At 39.7% G+C, this 19,098-nt stretch overlaps 2 protein-coding genes and 1 pseudogene across 3 annotated transcripts in view; 2 read left to right on the top strand and 1 right to left on the bottom strand.

Annotated features, from left to right (window-relative positions):
• Positions 1-19,098, bottom strand: part of CHST4 (carbohydrate sulfotransferase 4) — a 330,552-nt gene that overhangs the window by 194,821 nt on the left and 116,633 nt on the right. The window lies entirely within an intron of this gene.
• Positions 1-19,098, top strand: part of PHLPP2 (PH domain and leucine rich repeat protein phosphatase 2) — a 76,819-nt gene that overhangs the window by 32,379 nt on the left and 25,342 nt on the right. Inside the window, exons 4-9 of the mRNA XM_025888752.2 lie at positions 4,567-4,757; positions 11,600-11,725; positions 13,042-13,196; positions 15,432-15,578; positions 15,948-16,178; positions 17,551-17,753. Coding sequence (XP_025744537.1) covers positions 4,567-4,757; positions 11,600-11,725; positions 13,042-13,196; positions 15,432-15,578; positions 15,948-16,178; positions 17,551-17,753 — 1,053 coding nt within the window. The remainder of the gene's footprint in view (positions 1-4,566; positions 4,758-11,599; positions 11,726-13,041; positions 13,197-15,431; positions 15,579-15,947; positions 16,179-17,550; positions 17,754-19,098) is intronic.
• On the top strand, positions 1,739-1,858 carry LOC112837028 (U4 spliceosomal RNA; annotated as a pseudogene).

The raw sequence follows: 19,098 nt of genomic DNA, 5'->3' as shown, positions 1-19,098 counted from the left end.
CACCTGGCAACCACAAATCTGCTTTCTGTCTTTATGGATTTGCCTATTCTGAACAGTTCATGTAAGTGGGATCATATACACGTGGCTTTTTGTGGATGGCTTCTTATATGTGGCATAATGTTTTCAAGGCTCATCCAGGTTGTAGTAGGTATCAGTACTTCATTTCTTTTTATCTCCAAACAGTGTTCCATTGTATAGATAATGCCACCTTTTGCTTATGCATTCCTCATTTGATGGGCATTTTGGTTGTTTCTGCTTTTTGGCTATGATGAGTAATGCTACTATGAACAAACATTTGTGTATAAGTTTTTGTGTGGACATGCGTTTTCATTTCTCTTGGAGATAGATGTAGGAGTGGAATTGCTGGATCATCTGGTGGGTCTATGTTTAAACTTTTGAGGAACTACCAGACTGTTTTCCAAAGTGACTGCACCATTTTATAGTTGCACCAGCAGTGTTTGTTTACGTCTTTGCCATTGCTTATTAGTGTTTGTCGTTTTCGATTATAGTCATCCTAGGGGATGTGAACTGGTATCTCATTGTGGTTTTGATTTGCATCTTGCTAGTAACTAATGAGATTGAGCATCTTTTCATGTGCTTGTTGGCCTTTTATATATCTTCTGTGAAATAATATCTATTCAAATTCTGTGCCCATTTTTAATTTTTTTATTTATTTTATTTAATTAATTAATTAATTTATTTATTTTGCGAGAGAGAGAGAATGAGAGAGAGCATGAGAGGGAGGAGGGTCAGAGGGAGAAGCAGACTCCCTGCCGAGCAGGGGGCCCGATGCGGGACTTGATCCCGGGACTCCAGGATCATGACCTGAGCCGAAGGCAGTCGCCCAACCAACTGAACCACCCAGGCGCCCTCTGTGCCCATTTTTTAATTGTGCTATTTGTCTTTATTGCTGAATTATAACAGTTCTTTATTCTGGATACAACTCTCATTATGTATATGATTTGCAAATATTCTCTATTTTGTGAGTCATCGTTTTACTTTCTTGATGGTATCTGTTGAAACACAACAAGTTTTTATTTTTGATGAAGTCCATTTTTCTATATTTTCTTCTTTGTCACTTTATTTTTTAAAAAGTTTTTATTTACTTGAGAGAGAGAACATGAGCAGGGGGCGGGGGGGTGGGCAGAGGGAGAAGCAGGGACTCCCACTGAGCAGGGAGTCCAATTCTGGATGCGATCCCAGGGCCCTGGGATCATGACCTGAGCCGAAGGCAGACGCTTCACCGACTGAGCCACCCAGGTGCCCCATGTCACTTTTACTTTTTGTGTTGATACCTAAGAAATCTTTGCCTAACTTAAGACCACAAAATTTATTCCAGTGTTTTCTTCTCAGAGTTTTATAGTTTTAGTGCTTACATTTAGGTCTGCAATCCATTTTGAATTAATTTTTGTATATGGTATGAGGTTAGGGATCTGACTTTATTCTTTTGCCTTTGGCTATCCAGCTGTTCAGCACCATTTGTTGACAAGACTCTTCTTTCCCCAGTGAGTATCTTGGCACCCTGCTCAAAAATCAATTGTCCATAAATGTAGGGGTTTATTTCTGAATTCTGTTCCATTGCTCTATGTCTATTCTTACATCAGTACTGTACTTTTTTTTTTTTTAAGTAATCTCTTCACCCAATGTGGGGCTCGAACTCATGACCACAAGATCAAGAATCAGATGCTGTACCAACTGAGCCAGCCAGATGCCCCAAGTACCTTATATGCCAACTCCAAGCTTTGTGCAGTGGCGGTATCATAGCCAGTGAGGTTTATCCGAGGTGCCATTATTGCTAATTGAAAACTATATGCCAACTCCATACTTTATAGTTAAGTTTTGAAATTGGGGAATTTCAGTTTTGTTCTTTTTAAGTTTGTTTTGTCTATTCTGAGTCTACTGTACTTTTCTATATGAATTTTAGGATCAGTTTGTCAGTTTTGCCGCAAAAGCAGCTGGAATTTTGATAGGGAATACATTGCTGTAGATCAATTTAGGGAGTTTTGCCATCTTAACAATATTAAATCTTTTAACCCACGAACCCTGGATGTTGTCCATTTATTTAGGTCTGTAACTTCTTTCAACTATGTTTTGTAGTTTTCACTGTACTCTTTTCATTTTATTCTTTTTGATGCTATCTTAGATGCAGTAAGTTTCTTAATTTTATTTTGAATTGTTTATTCCTTATGCATGGAAATACAGTTGATTTTTTAAAAATTTTTCTATCTGGGGCGGCTGGGTGGCTCAGTTGGTTAAGCATCCGACTCTTGATTTCTGCTCAGGTCATGATCTCAGTGTCCTGGAATGAAGCCCTGCAATGGGCTCTGTGCTCAGCAGGGAGTCGGCTTGAGGATTTCTTTCCCTCTGTCCTTCCCTTCCCCCACTTGCGTGTTTTCTCTCGCTCTCTCTCTCAAATAAAAATAAGTCTTTATTTTTTTTAAAGAATTTATTTATTTGAAAGAGAGACAGAGACAAGAGCATGGGAGGGGGGAGGCAGAGGGAGAAGGAGAAGCAGACCCCCTGCTGAGCAGGGAGACTGATGCGGAGCTCCATCCCAGAACCCTGGGATCATGACCTGAGCTGAAGGCAGACGCTTAGCCAACTGAGCCACCCAGGCACCCACAAAATAAATAAATCCTAAATATAGTAAAAAAGCAAACAAACCACAAACTTGTATCCTGCAACTTTGCTGAACTCATTTATTGGTTAAAATTGTCTTTTTTGTGGCTCACTTAGGATTTTCTACATACAAGATCCTATAGTTTGCAAATAAAGATAGTTTCTTTCTAGTCTGATACTGGAAATTTGAGGTGGATGGGGACATCCCTTGGACATGTCTAGCAGACAATTAGGTATATGAGATTAGAACCAAGGGAAGATTGGGGCAGGAGATAGAAATCTGAGGGCCATTATCATCAAAGAATAGGGCAGTTTGGTGGCTGGAAGCCAGATTGAAGAAAATTGAGTAAATAGGAGGTGAGGTAACAGGGAGATAGCTAATATAGAGGCACAAATGAGAACAAAAGAGCCTCAAAAGGGTAAACTTAAAATTTTTTAAAATATAGGGGTTTGTGGACCATCTGCATTTAAACTACCTGGAATAGTTGTTAAAAATACATTTCCCTGTGTTCCATCCCAGGCCCTGTGGATTAGACCTACTGTGTGGGTGGGTGTCAGCGTCCCACATTTTAAACTGACTCTTAATTTTTGCTCAGATCATGATCTCAGTGTCCTGGGATGAAGCCCTGCTTCATCATAGTAAGTCTTGGGCACACACAAGTCTCACATAATAAGTCTTGGGCATTCTCTTCAGCGAGTCACTGAACTAAAGAAATTCCACAGTTGAGACTGAGAGGGCATGGGAGAAAACACGAACGCTCTGGTAGCTTTGACAGGAACAACAAGGAGGGTGGAGTTGAAGAGCGAGAAGAGAGAAGAACCAAACTCCCTGAGAAAGGTGGAATTTGGAATATAGATGAAAGGATTGGCCTCAAATAGAAGGAGAGATGGCTCTCCCATAGAGCTAGTGTTCACATGCCAAGTTTTAAAGCTTTGAAGTGATCTAACCTGTTTCCTCAGATCATATATAGGAAACACATAGTTAAAAGGGCAACGCGGTGCCCAGGTTCCATAATCAGTCCTGTAATAATATCAAATACGATGCAATTTTCTCTCTTCCCAGTTTCTTGCTGTTTGCACCGCCTCATACTAGTGCTACTCCTGTCATTTCTGGGTAGAGTTAGTCTGGTTTTCACTGTGCTTTGATCAAGAAGCTGTCTTCTGTCATAATGTGCTGTTTGTGCACTATATCTCAGCTTTAAAAAGATTCTAATGGGGAGGGAGGGTACAAAAAAAAGAAACTCTTGTACACATATGAGCTTCTGCCACCATGATTGGGATAGTTGATTGAAGTATCAGCCATAAGCTTTTCCTCACAAGGAACAGGAAAATGGAGTAATGTGTACAGAACTAGAGTGCTCCCATACTTATTAATTTCTTCCTTCTAGAGTAGACTAATCACAATAGTGGCTGTCATTTATTCAGTACTTCTTTTGTTACCTAAAACTATGCTCAGTACTTTACATGAATTATCCAAATTTTTTCATAAGAAAACCCTAAAGATAAGTAGTATTAAGATCCAAACTGTATAAATGAGGAAAGTCAGCCTCAGTGATTATATTAAGTATTTCAAAGAAACAAAGTAAGTGGCAGAACTAGGATTCAAACTCAGGTGTGCATGTCTGGGCCCCAAGTCTATGATCTTAATGACTTACCAGATTGCCTTTCTCTGTGTAAATGGGAAATAGGACTGTGTTAGAAGAAGAATTGACAATGGCATCCAAAATAAAATCTTGCTCCCTGGCCCAAAATCCACAGTACTCCCATTGTATAACTAGAGTGATGAATAACATTTTAGAACTGAGATCTTATTTTGTGATACTTACATTGCTTGGTAACTTAAATCTATAAACAAGGTAGTTGAATGTTGACACACAATACTTTCTTTTTCCTTACAAGAGTCTCATATACTTGAATGGTGACTTCTGAAGTTCTGTTTTCTTTTAGAAAAACCATGCCAGATGGATCATCTGGATCGAATCCTTCTATCTGGCATCTATAATGTACGCAAGGGGAAGACCCAGCTGCATAAGTGGGCTGAACGCCTAGTTGTTCTCTGTGGCACCTGCCTCATCGTTTCCTCAGTGAAAGATTGTCAGACTGGAAAGATGCACATTTTGCCTCTGGTTGGGGGAAAGGTAAGACTCATAAAAATGAATTATTCTTCATTTGTTTGATCTTCTTAATTAAAATCCCTTTTACAGGAGTGCCTGGGTGTCTCAGTTGTTAAGCGTCTGCCTTCAGCTCAGGTCATGATCCCAGGGTCCTGGGATCAAGACCCGCTTCGGGCTCCCTGCTCAGCAGGAACCTGCTTCTCCCTCTCCCACTCCCCTTGCTTGTGTTCCCTCTCTCGCTGTGTGTGTGTGTCTCTCTCTCAAATAAATAAATAAATAAATCTTAAAAAAAAATAAATCACATTTACTTTTCAGCACTTTCCCCACATCTTTTTTAAAGAAGTCAATATGAGCATTATTAAAGATTGTATTACAAAGTTTGTTTTTTAGAGTTCTTAGGTTTAACCAGAAGAAATGGTTATTTTTTAAAGATTATTTATTAATCTTTAATTTTTTAAAGGATAATTTTTTAAAGATTATTTATTTGAGAGAGAGAGAGTGTGCAAGCGGAGGCAGGGGCAGAGGGAGGGGGAGAAGAACAGCACACTCCCTGCTGAGCTTGGAACCCAACGCTGGGCTCAGTCAAACAATCTCATGATCTCATAACCTCAGGACCCATGAAATCATGACTTGAGCTGAAACTGAGTCATGCACTTAACTGACCAGACCACCCAAGCACCCCACCTTACTCAGACTGATTTAAGCATAAAACACGTTTATTTACATCACAGGTTCTCCGGGAGGCCTAAAGCCTGTCCATACCCCAAATTCTGCTGCAGCACCCATTTGTTGATGGTACCCTGGTCTCCACTGCTAGGCACCCATAACACCCGAGTAGACAGAGAATGCTGCCACTTGCAGCCTCCTGCCACATCCATCCCCAAAACAGATTCTTTCCAGTTTCTCCTTTTTCCCCATTTGACTAAAATTCAGAGTCGGGGGTGGTCACAAGCTCCTCTCCAGCAGCAAGGGGGTGGAGGCATACCATTTCTGGTCTGTGCTAGAAAATTCCCCATCCTAGGCAGGGAGTTCAGTTGCAAGTCTGTCAAACAGACTGACAAATGACTGGAAACAGATATGTTAATATTTATATGAAGCTATACATCATTTTGTTTATTTTCCATCTTGAATATCAGTAAAACAGTTGGAATTTTAGAGAACTTCCAGACAAAATGACTTAGTGAATTCATGCTTTGAGATGTCCAATCTGGTCCAGATGCACAGCAATATCGATAAAATAGATATATTTGAAAGGTAAATATATAAAAAGACATAGCTGGGCTATGGAATGTAGACTAGAAATATATGTGGTGAGCAGGTCTGAATCTGAGGGCCTGCTGGGTTCTGCGCCTGAAAGGTCGTGGCAGCCCAGGAGTTCAGCTCCTGTAAGTATTTGGGTTTAAAAGTCCTCTGCTCATGAGAAGAACCTGTCCCAGGCTTATTCCTTGAAGCAGGAGATGAGGGGTACTCTGCTCCTGAAGGAAAGCTGGAAAGAAAAAAAAGCCGAACCAGCCCAAAACAGCTGTTAACCACTGACTGGAACCAAGTCTTGTTCTCGCTGTGGTCCTAAAAAGGTGGAAGGAACCAGTTATGTGGCCTGTGACGAGGAAGTGAACAAGTCCCCACTGAATGAATGTGCATACTCCAGTATCAACCAGGGGGCAGGAACCTACCACTTACTGATGTGAGACTTGGTTCTGATCTTGGAGGCTGAAGGACAGAATGAAGAAAATAGGTTAAAAGAAAATGATACCCCCTACCCCCCAAAAAAAGAAAAAGAGAAAAGAATGCAACACAGGAAAGGAAATTCAAAGGGAAGTTGTAAGAAATAAGAAACAATGATGAGTGCAGACATTGATAAATATGATGGTAAAGTTAATATTGATTGTAAAAAGTTTAAATTTTTTTAATATTTTAAATAGAAACTCTTAAAGCTCAAAATGATACTTAAGATGTAGTGGTATGTTCAATAAGTAACGTGTGATATAGTCTTGGAATTAGAGAATAGAAATACCAAATAACTTTTAACTGGATTAGGAAAAAACCTTAAGTGTGAATGTAAAAATTTTAAGGATAGCTACTAAAAGTAGAGCGGGAAAAGAAAATGTGAAACATTCTGTAACACTAAAAGAAGGCAGGAAAAGAGTGGAGAGAAAGGAACAAAATGATTGCATGGTAAATTATCACAAATTATAGTGACAGACACAGAAATATATCAGTAATCATAATTGTGATGTAAGTTGTCATTTAAAATCCCAGTACTTGCTGTTTTATTTTTTAAGATTTTATTTATTTATTAGAAAGAGCATGAGCAGGGGGAGGGGCAGGGAGAGAGGGACAAGCAGGCTCCCTGCTGAGCAGGGAGCTCAACGTGGGGCCTGATCCCAGGACCCTGGGGTTATGACCTGAGCTGAAAGCAGACACTTAACCGACTGAGCCACCCAGGCGCTGCCAGTAGTTGCTGTTTATGAGAGACATACCCAGCACTTAGAAGGTTGAATGTGAAATGGTGGGAAAATCGTGCTAGTCAAATAGGAACCAAAAGAAAATGGTGTGGTTATCTTAACATCATACAGAACATTTTTATGAAAGTTTATCTGCAGCAAGGGACTTGTCTCCAGAATATATTAAGAAGTTTTACAACACAGTGAGAGAAAGACAGATAACCTAGTAAAAACTAGGCGGAGGAGTTGAGCAGATCCTTTACCAGTGAAGATCTACAGATGGCAAATAAGTACATAGGACGATTCTCACCATCATGAGTCATTAGGGAAATGCAAATCAATATCACAGACAGATTCTGCATACCACTAGGATGACTAAAATCAAAAGACTGCTGAGTACCAAATTTAGCAAAGATGAGGAGCAACTGGAATGCTTTCACATCATTGGTGGAAGTACAGTCATTTTGGAAAACAGTTTTTCATTTTTTTTTAAGATTTTATTTAATTTGACAGAGAGAGATAGTGAGAGCAGGAACACAAGCAGGCGGAGTGGGAGAGGGAGAAGCAGGCTTCCTGCCGAGTAGGGAGCCCCATGTGGGGCTCAATCCCAGGACCCTGGGATCATGACCTGAGCCGAAAGCAGACGCTTAACAACTGAGCCACACAGGCGCCCCAAGTTTTTCATTTCTTATAAACTGAAACATATGCATAACAGATGACCCAGCATTTCTCCTAGGTATTGGGAAATGAACATCTGTCTTTACAAAGACCTTATGTGAATTTTCATAGCAGCTTTATTCATAATTGTCAAAAACTAGAAACAACCCAAATGTTCATTGACTACTTGTGAATTAATAAACGTGGCAGGCACATTCCACACAATGGAATACTACTGAACAATAAAAAGGAATGAACTGCTAATATACACCAAAATAAGGATGAATCTTAAAAACATTTTTTTTTAATTTATTTACTTTAGAAGGAGAGAGAGCAAGCAAGTGTGCGAGCGAGTGAGCAAGCGTGGGGGTGGGGGAAGGGCAGAGGGAGAGGCAGAGAATCTCAGATTTACAAACCTTTCTCAGTATTTGACATTGTAAGAGTATATTTTTCTGTGTCAAATACCCCATAGTAAAATATTAAGTTGATTCTAAAACATGGCGCCAGGGTGGCTCATTCGGTTAAGCGTCTGCCTTCAGTTCAGGTCTTGATCCCAAGGTCCTGCTCCCCTGCTCAGCAGGGAGCCTGCTTTTCCCTCTCCCTCTGCTGCTCCCCCTGCTTGTGTGCTCTCTCTCTGTAAAATAAGTAAAATCTTTAAAAAAAGATTATTCTGAAACAATCATTAATATCTGTTCTTCATTTCAATAAGATCCTTTATTTTGACTCATTTGTGTGATTTATTACTAATAAAAAATGATCCTGTTTTGAGATCACAATTGAATGTTATGAATATTATTTAATTTTATTGGGATTTTTTTTTTCCTTAAAGATTTTATTTCTTTGAGAGGGGGAGGGGGAGCGTGTGCACGCATGAGCGGGGTAAGAGGCAGAGGGTGAGGGAGAAGGACAAGCAGACTCCCTACTCAGTACAAAGCCCAATATAGGGCTCCATCCCAGGACCCTGAGATCATTACCTGAGCTGAAGGCAGACGCTTGACTGACAGAGCCACCCAGGTGCCCCTTATTGGGATCTTTTTAATATGATTCTTTTTTGCTTAAAGTATTTTGTGTTTTTGCCATTTGATTCAGTCTTTACTTGGCACCAGAAATCTAATGATTTACGAGTATAATTTGGAAGTTTCCGGCTGACTCACCAAGATTCAATAGTTATGACATATCAAAGTGAGATGTCAGACAAAGATGTAAGTGGTTCTGTAACTATAAAGACTTCATCTTTATCAAAGCTATGTGAATTGGGTTGTTGGATTTTGGGGGAGAATTGTTTTGACTAGAACTGCTATTGTGCTGTGAATCCCTACAGCCACCCCAACTGGGAATGGCTTCTGCCTTTTTCCTCAAGCCTAGTGAAAGAGGTTTCCACAGGATTCAAGAGAGCTTGATATGGGTCCCTTGCAGTAAGGGGGGCATAGTGGATTGGTGTCCTGCCTTCTGACCAAGAAGTCTTGAGGACAGAGATGAGTCTGTAACCAAAGCATCCAGGTAGCCTGAGAGCCTAGCTCATGCATTGGGATCGTTGTGTGTTCCTTGGGTTTGTTAGTTTGTGATCCAGATGGGTTGAGAGAGGAAAAACCAGTGGGTAGATTGGTGGATGAGTGGGTGGATTCTCTTAGAACTTGTCTAGCAGGGCCATCTTGAGGGGCAAATAGGCTTCCCTGAGGACAGGCTGTCAGTGGACCACCGGATTCCTTCATGTCTGAGGAGGGAGTAGTCCAGTGCTGGAAGAGCATACATTAGCCAGGTCAAGGGATCTGTAAGTGAGAAGCCATCATTATTTGGGGTGGAGTGGGGGGTAACCAAAAGAACCCTTAAAAGGACCCATTGAGGAAAAGCATCTCTTTAAAATCTGCTAGTCCCAGAGACTATGAAGTCACATTAGGTCTCTGCTTGTCTAGTAAGAACCTTTGGACTTTTAAGTTTCCTGTCCTTCCTCCCTTTCTACTTCAGCCCTGGAGGGGGTCAAAAATGGCATCTAGCCCAGTGCTTAGTAGGAAAGGAGAGGAGTCCAAAAACCAGGCCAGGGCACCCTTTGCAGGCAGGCAGCTACCTCCATTGTGCCCCAGTGTAGGTGGGAAGGATTGGAACTGTAGAGTGGAGACTTTGGCTCTAATCACGTGGGTCTAGAGACTCCTGTTCTGAAACACAGCATGCAGCCTTGCATTGAAGCGACTTGTACTTGGCTGTTGCTCTGCATGGAACGCTCCTCGCCCAGGAGGTTTCCACGCCTGGACCCCCTTAGGGTCTTTGCTCACATGTTACCTCAGTGAGTCCTTTCCTGACTGCCCTTTCATAATTCAGATCACCCACCCTATTCGCCAAGCTTTTTCCCTGTTTTATCTTTCTTGATATTATTCATTATTTATTATATCATGTCACCGTTTTGGTGTTAGAGTGTTTGTCCCTTCTCAAATACAAATTCCGCGGAGGGCGGGGCTTTTTTGTTTTCCCCCTGCTTGTCCCCAGCACGCAGAACAGTGGAATGTATTCATTCAACAAATGTTTAATTATCAAATTGAGCCTGTGTCGTGACCTACAGAGGAATTAATAAATAGATTTACTTATGAGTATGCCCCGAGTCCTATTCCTTCAACATACTTCCAACAAAGTATTCCTTTTGCTTTTTCTAAACAGCTTTGTTGAGATATTTATATACTATAATTCGACTCTTTAAAGTGTACAATTTAGTGGCTTTTGGTATATTCACAGAGTTTTGTGACCATCACCACAATCAATTTTAGAATACTTCCATGACCCTGAAGAGGAACGCTGCACTCCTTAGTCATCATCTCTCCCATTCCTTCCGCAGCCCTGGGAACCTACTCATCTACTTTCTCTCTGCCCATATTTGCTGACTCTGGACATTTCATATAAATGGAATCATATCGTATACGGTTCTTGGTGACTGTCTTTCACTTCACATAATCTTTCCAAGGTTCATATGTGTTGTAGTGTGCATCAGTATCTTCTGTTGATGGCTAAATAATATTCTGTTGTTTGAATATACCATATTTTGTTTATATATTTACCTGTTGATGGATGGACTTTTGGGTTGTTTCCCCTTTGGGGCTATTAGGAATAATGCTCTAATTCACGTACAAGTTTTTGTGGATGTATGTTTTCTTGAGTTTGTATCTAGGAGTGGAATTGCTGGGTCACATGGTGACTCTACATTTAACCTTTTGAGGAATTGCCAGACTGTTTTCCAAAGTGGCCGTGCCATTTTATGTTCCCACTGCAGCATATGAGGGATCCGGTTTCTCCACATAACTTGCTAATACTTGTTATCCAACATTTGTTTTCTGTTTTTAATTTTAGTCATCCTAGCAGATGTGACGTGGTATCTTTCAGTTTTGATTTGTATGTATCTAATAACTAACGATTTTGAACATCATTTCATGTCATGACTGCCATTTTTCAATCTTATTTGGAGAAATGTCTATTCAGATATTTTGCCTATTTTATTTTATTTTTGAAGATTTTATTTATTTATTTGACAGAGGGAACACAAGCAGAGGGAGTGGGAGAGGGAGAAGCAAGCTTCCTGCAGAGCAGGGAGCCCGATGCGGGGCTCGATCCCAGGACCCTGGGATCATGACCTGAGCTGAAGGCAGACATTTAACGACTGAGCCACCCAGGCGCCCCTTTCTTTTGCCTATTTTAGAAAATTGAGTTGTCTCGTTATTGTCCTTTGCTCTCTGACAAGGATCTTTTTTCTTGATTCTGGTTTTCTCCCCTCTTCCTCTTCAGGTAGAAGAAGTGAAGCGACGGCAGCACTCCCTTGCATTCAGCTCAGCTGGAGCCCAAGCTCAGACCTATCATGTCAGCTTTGAGACGTTGGCTGAGTGCCAGAGATGGCAGCGACAAGCATCCAAGGTGATTAGCTGTCGAACGTCCTGATGTGGGGATAAGACTGTAAAAGCCCATGAGAAATGTAGTGTGAGACTGAACTCGCTCCCAAGAGAGTGAATTATAATTTTTATGCATCTTACTTTAGGCCCCTCTAAGTATATAATGCATGAAATAATGGAATTCCAGCAGGTCCTTAACTTATCATTTATATTTGTGTAATACAGAAAGCTTTCAAAAGTGTTTGCAGGTGCATTTGCCTTTATACCATCTCTGTGAGAAGACTATGGCCTTAAAGGAATTAAGACACAATGAGCTTCACATGACTTTCCCTCAACCACTGTAGTCAGTGAGAGATGGTGCCGTTCCCTAATTCCTAGCCTAGTGCTTCTTGGTCTTGTATATATTTAGCACGGCTGTGATGAACCACTTTAAATTTGAACTTATTATGGAATGTGACCTGTGTTCCTGTATGCTGAGGATAATTAGCTTTTCAGCATAATTTCTGCTTTTTTAGTCTTTAAAGATGAAGTGCTCTAAAAGTGGCAGTTTCTGAATTCTCTTGTTCTTCTAGCTATCTGCAGAATTTTAGCACATTTTTCTTTGTGGAGCTAAACAGTTGCATAAATGATTGTTTTGGTATAATGAGATGCCATAAAACATGACTGACTTTTCCGTGGCATTTAGTTTGGTTTTTAGACCAATTTTCACAACATTTCTTTTATTAGCAATACTATTATAGAAATATAAACTTGTTTTGGTTTTATTGAATTTTCTGTACATACATTGTAGTGGTAATAAAATCTCTTCTGAATAAAACTAGTTTCAGTTTTAAGTAGCTATTCCATTCTTTTGACCTTATAAAGAGAAGTTAATATTTTTTGAGCACCGTGTGCATACTAAGGAGTGTGCTGTGTGCTGGGGTATTTAATTTTATCCTCACAACAGATGAAGCAACTGCACTGGTAAGTAGCAGAGCCCATGTAGATACAAAAGGCCATGGCTTTCAATATCACACTGCCTGCCAGAGTTTTTATGGTTATTTTGAGTCATCTCAACTTCTTGCATGAAATGTTAACTTTCCATCTTTATGATTTGTATTTTTTTACTTTTAACTTATAGATACTTTAAAACTTACACTGTTGCATGTTTCAAGCAGCTTATGGTTTTAGGAAAAAGCAAAAACGAACTGGTTTTTATAAGTGAATAATTGGATCTCATTACCTTTTTCTCCTTTGCATTTTTAAAGTTAGCGCCTTTTTATGTAAATGTCATTCCTTCCTCTGCTGGGTGAGAGACATTTGGTGCTAGCTCAGATGGCTCTTCTCCTTGACCCCATTCAGGTGGTGTCCCAGCGAATCAGCACTGTTGACCTGTCCTGTTACAGCCTTGAGGAGGTTCCTGAGCATCTCTTCTACAGTCAAGATATCACCTACCTCAATTTGCGACACAACTTCATGCAATTGGAAAGACCTGGGGGCCTTGACACTCTTTACAGGTATGTGGGGAATGGATTTCCCTACTGACTTACTCAAACCAAATCGTGATCACCATCTTAGTCTTACGTACCTGGAAGTGAGCATGCTTACCATTGTATATATATTTGAAAATTTCCCCTCCATTTCCCCTCCCCAAAATTTCCCCTTCCAAGAGGAAGTAAAATTTTTTATTCATAGTTTTCTTACCCCCCTTTTCTCCTCCGTGAAACAGAAGATAGATGCAAATGTTCTATTATGGAGGCAACGTTGAGCTGCCATTGATCTGGATAATCTTGTTACATAAGTCACTGACAGTGATGTATGATCTGAAGCCAGGGTAAATTGGGAGATTGAGTATATGGCAAGTTTTTGAATCATAAGTGTCAAACTTAAATAGCTTAAAGGAAATAGGCCTAATTTCAAGAATTCCACTCCCAGGTTGGGGCTTTTATCTTTCCTGTGTACTTGCTAATGCTAGCTTCTAAGCTGTTTGACAGCTGTGAAACCTCTCTCTTCTGATGAAGGAGCCATTTCACTCCTAAGGGACTATGGCCCATATATTTTTCCAATTTCCTTGTTAGAATATATTCCCCCTTCCAAACCTCCACACTGTAAAAGTGGATGGAGGGCGCCTGGGTGGCTCAGTTGGTTAAGCGACTGCCTTCGGCTCAGGTCATGATCCTGGAGTCCCAGGATCGAGTCCCGCATCGGACTCACTGCTCAGCGGGGAGTCTGCTTCTCCCTCTGACCTTCCCCCCTCTCATGTACTCTCTCTCTCTCATTCTCTCTCTCAAATAAATAAATAAAATCTTTAAAAAAAAAAAGTGGATGGAAGTGAATAAGTATTTAGTATAAGTTATTGTGTGGGCTTCTTGTGAGCAGGGGAGAAATTGGAAATTAAAGCATTCAAATTAAGTGGTGATTAAAAAGATAATACACATTGTGGGGCACCTGTGTGCCTCGGTCGGTTAAGTGTCTGACTTCAGGTCAGGTCATGATCTCAGCGTCCTGGGATTGAGTCCTGTGTTGGGTTCCGAGCTCAGTGGGGAGTCTGCTTGTTCCTTTCCTTCTTCCTCTGCCCCTCCCCCACTCTTGCTTTCTCTTGCTTGCTCTCAATAAATGAATAAAATTTTTTAAAAAAGATATACATTGAAATTACATATTTTACTTAATAACTAATATTTATAAAATAATTTTGAGAAAGCACTGTGATTTTTGTCCCATATGATGTGTTTTACAAAGCTTTTTAGGTATATGCAAGCCTCCATCTAGTAATGAGATAATAATTTTAATTATATTAGTATGTAAAAACAACAGAAGCTATAATTTTAAGGAAGTGGGTTTCTAGCATTTTCTTCTCAGTCACTATGAAAATAGGGTTCATGTAGTTTGAGGGCTGGATTAGGAATTCTAAAGTCAAGACACCAAGCCAAAGGAACAATCAGTAGTCAAGGTCAGGACAATTGGAAATCACAAGTTGAAAATTTGAAAGAGGAGCATTAGAGTGAGGTACCAGTGACTCCAGTGTAGAAGCAGATGATACAGATCATCATCGTGGAGAGCACCACCTCAGCCTTACCCTCTTGCACTAGTATAATCATTAGTATAATACTCCTAAGTAGAATTACCAGCATGATTCCTATGGATCCAGTGTATGATGGCACTGTCTCTGCGTAAGACAGGATAGATACTTTTACTTCTAGGAACAAAACAGAAGCACTAAAAATTACTCTTTCATGTTCTCTATTAGATTGTATTGCAGTAAAACACCATATCACATACATAGTTGTAAGTTCTAAGTGCCCCATTCATTTCAGGTGACATTTGAGCCGATATAATTTCAATATATAAAAAGAAGTTGCTTATAATGGGATTTGATGTGCATTTTTGTTAGCTCTTCTTGTGTTCATGAGTTGATGAATTGTTACAAGGTTTTTTATATTGCATATAGAAATTCGATGAAGGAAGAGATTTCAAGCATTATCAGTATGACTAGGTATAAAATACTTACACCAGCATGAGCTTTTTAAGATTTTGCACCTTTTTAAGGAGAAGAGAGAAGAACTCCCATTGCCCTAGACCTGATTTCCTTGTCGGTATAGAGCTGGGGTTAGGCATCTCAGTGTTCTGTGCTGTGCACGATGGTTGGCATGTAGTGAGTACTCAGTAAATATTTGTGGAACAACTTCTACAGTGGACATTTAAAACAAATGACTTTTTCATTCAGTACTGTAATTTTTATGTTTGCTTTTTAGATTTTCTCAGCTGAAGGGCCTGAACTTGTCCCATAATAAACTTGGGTTGTTTCCTGTATTGTTATGTGAGATTTCTACCCTGACTGAGCTCAACCTCTCCTGTAACGGATTTCATGACCTGCCGAGTCAGGTTGGCAGTCTACTAAAGTAAGTATCTGACTTTTGCTAGACTCATTTTTTATTTGCAGCATAAGGAGGTTGTCTGGCATTTGGAATGAACGTAGTCACATGAGCTCTGGCAGTGAAGTAAGTCATGTAATTATGAGGATTCTAGACAGCAGCTGTGACTTGCTTGCAGGGGCGACTAGTTAGCCCCCCAGTTTCAACAGCAGAAGCTCTGACGATTTTTGATGTTGGACCATCCATGGCAGTTATGTATGTCATTGAGTCTCTATAGATAGGATATTTTATCATTATTGGATTCATAATAAATTAGTGATGTAAGTCAGAATCTATCCCTCTAGTTCTACCCATTCCAGTTAAAACCTTTCATAAAGTCTTGTTTTCTTACTACAGTCTTCAAACCCTCTGTCTTGATGGCAACTTTCTGATGACTTTACCGGAAGAATTGGGAAATCTGCAACAGCTTTCTTCCCTGGGAATTTCCTTTAATAACTTTAGTCAAATTCCTGAGGTTTATGAGAAACTCACTATGTTAGATAAAGTGGTGATGGCAGGAAATCGCCTGGAAGTCCTAAACCTTGGGGTGCTGAACAGGATGAGCCATATCAAACACGTGGATTTAAGGTGAGGCCATTCTTCACTGTGTCCTCCTTTAGATGGACCTCTGATGGTTTTTGTGTTTTCCCCTTATAAAAACTTCTCTAAAACATTAGGATTTTAGAACAGTGTATATTTTCCAAACTATTGTAAAGCTTCATTTTTCACCCAGTAGCAGAGAGATTATGAGTGAGGTAGGTGTACCACATGATAGAGACTTTCACATTACCTTTGACAAAGGTTGTTCTGACTTACCCTCCCAGCAACCTTTTATAGAATTCCCATTTCTTCACGTCCTTGTCAGTGTTGGATTTTAGCAGTCTTTTTCCTTATTGTCCTTGTAGTAGGAGAAAATAGTACTTCATTGTTTTAATCAGCATTTATTTATAAGTGAGGTTGAGCATCTTTTTAATATGCTAATTGGTGAGTTTGTATTTTTCCTTACACTTGACCATTTTTCTGTTGAATCATTGGGTTTCTTCTTGATATCCGTTGTATTACAATTAAAATGTTAAAGGTTTTCCTGTGAAGTTTTTGTAGGTTTTATTTTCTAGTTACAATCTTTTCCTAAAGGGAACTGGTAAAAGACACATACACATAAAAGACAAATATGCATAGTGTAAATGTTCTATCATTTATACTAAGCCATTGATGTTCCTTGTAAAGAAATAGTAACAACCTGCCAAGTCAGGTTGGCAGTCTGCTAAAGTAAGTATCTGACTTTTGCTAGACTCATTTTTTCCTTGCAGCATAAGAGGAGCTTGTGTGGCATTTGGAATGAAGGTGGTCAGAAAAATTTATTGAAATACAGAGGAGTGAGAACATGCCTGTGTGTTCTCTACAAGTGTAGAAAAGAACTAAGAAGCCATTTTCTGTCATTAGCCCTTGAACTGTTCCATATAGATACAGATTATTTTCCTCTTCATTAATTAATGTAATGTGAATCTTAGCACAAGAAAGAGTAGGCAGAGCCCGGGGAGAAAGTATGGCTGCTTCCTCTTGTTCTCTACATGGTATACCATGTAGACTGCTTTGCTGCTCACCCGAAAGGTTATGTTCATCTTCTTGTTCATTTGGCCTGCTTCTTCATCCCTGCCTAACTTTATTAAGTATTTGGATGTAAGTTTTTTAACAGTTTGCAGGCATGGTCCCTTTTCCCTTTCTCTTTATTTAATTTGTATATGTATTTGCAAGTCTGGATTGTCTAAGTTTATAAACAGAGAACTCAAGGTACAGCTGTCTGTGATTATTTACTTAATACCTTGCAAAATGAAGCAAGTAGTAAACTTTTTGAGTTGTTTAGGAAAGAGAAAGGAATCATACCTCTCTTATTTTTCTTTTGGTAAGCATATTTAGTAGAATTTATTTCTAATGATTTTCTTATTTCTGAATATTTAAGGATGAACCATTTGAAAACCGTGGTTACTGACAATCTGGAGGGAAATAAGTACATCACCCACATGGATTTGCGGGACAATCAACTGGCTGACTTAGATCTTAGCTCCTTATGTAGCTTGGAGCAGCTTCACTGTGAACGGAACCAGCTGAGAGAGCTGACACTCAGTGGCTTCTCCCTGCGAACTCTCTATGCCAGTTCCAACAGTGAGTTCTCCATCCAGCCTCCTGTTTTCTCTCTTGTAGCTCTTGTCTGAGCTTTCGAAGAACAGTGGCATCTGTGGTGTTGCTCAGCCACTCTGCAAAGTGTAGTTTGAGATTTATTGAGACCAGCTTTATTTTTTAAGTTTGCTGTCAACACTTAAGTGGTTGAGATATGCATAAAAAGGCATTTCAGGATACTTGGAGATTCACTAAGTGAGTATAATAAGAGGCATTTTGCAAAATAACGAGGGATAGGGGGGTGCGCAAACATGTTCAAAATAGAGTATCAATAATAGCCTAAAATAAGCGTTGACAAACTACAGGCCAGGGACTAGATCTGGCCCACCACCTGTTTCTATGTGGCCCATGAGGAATGGGTTTTTACATTTTTTAATGGCAGGGTTAAAAAAAATAAAATAAATTTGACTTGGGAAAGTTCTATGAAATTCAAATATCAGTGAATAGAGTTTGATTAGAGCATGCCCACAGTCATTTGTTTACAGGTTACTGGTCTTACGAGACAGTGGCAGAATGAAATAGCTGTGAGAGAGACTGGGGGAGGGGGGGGCTGCAAAGCCTGAAATATTTACCACAGGCTTAGCCCTTGACAGAAAAAGTTTTGCCCATCTCTAGTCTAAAACTTTGTGCTGCCTCAGTTCTAGAACAAGAAGCCACTCATTTCAATAGTGATTTGCTCCATGAATATTTTTCAGTAGAAAAGGCCCCATATTTGTTGGGGCCATTCTTTTTATGGAGCGTTCTTTACCAAGGAAATTATAATTTTTCTGTGTTTAAGGATGGGGAAAGATGTTCAGTATCACTAAGTGTCGGAGAATGCAAATTTTGATAATGCCATTGTATACTCACCAAATTAAAAAAAAAATACTGCTAAGTGCTATTGAAGATGTGAAGAAGCAGCTCTCACACTTGGTCAGTGAGAGCGTCAGTTGGTAAAGCCACTTTGGGGAGCAATTAGACAGTGTTAAGAGAAGTCAAAGATGCGTGTAGCCCATATTCTGCCAGTTCCTGCACTTGAGATATCTCCCAGAGACACTCACATGAGCATAAGGTGCTGTGTACAGGAAGGTTCATCACAGCGTTGTTCCTTATGGTGAAAAAAAAAAATAAGAAAAAAATACAACTGTTGATAGGAAGATGTGTAAACAGTGACATATTTATACAATAGAATATTGCACAGCAATGGAAATGAATGCCTTAAAGCTCTGTGTATTAATCTGGGTAAATCTTATAAACATTTTTTGAGGGGAAAAAAGTGCATAATTATATGTACACCAAGATCGTTGTATCAGATTTTCAAACACACAGAAATGTTTCCTTAGCTGTATGT

The sequence above is a fragment of the Callorhinus ursinus genome, unplaced genomic scaffold (assembly GCF_003265705.2).
Source record: "Callorhinus ursinus isolate GAN/ISIS: 27379988/994484 unplaced genomic scaffold, GSC_fseal_2.0 scaffold37, whole genome shotgun sequence".
NCBI classification, from domain to species: domain Eukaryota; kingdom Metazoa; phylum Chordata; class Mammalia; order Carnivora; family Otariidae; genus Callorhinus; species Callorhinus ursinus.
This window is presented reverse-complemented; position numbering and strand designations above follow the sequence as displayed.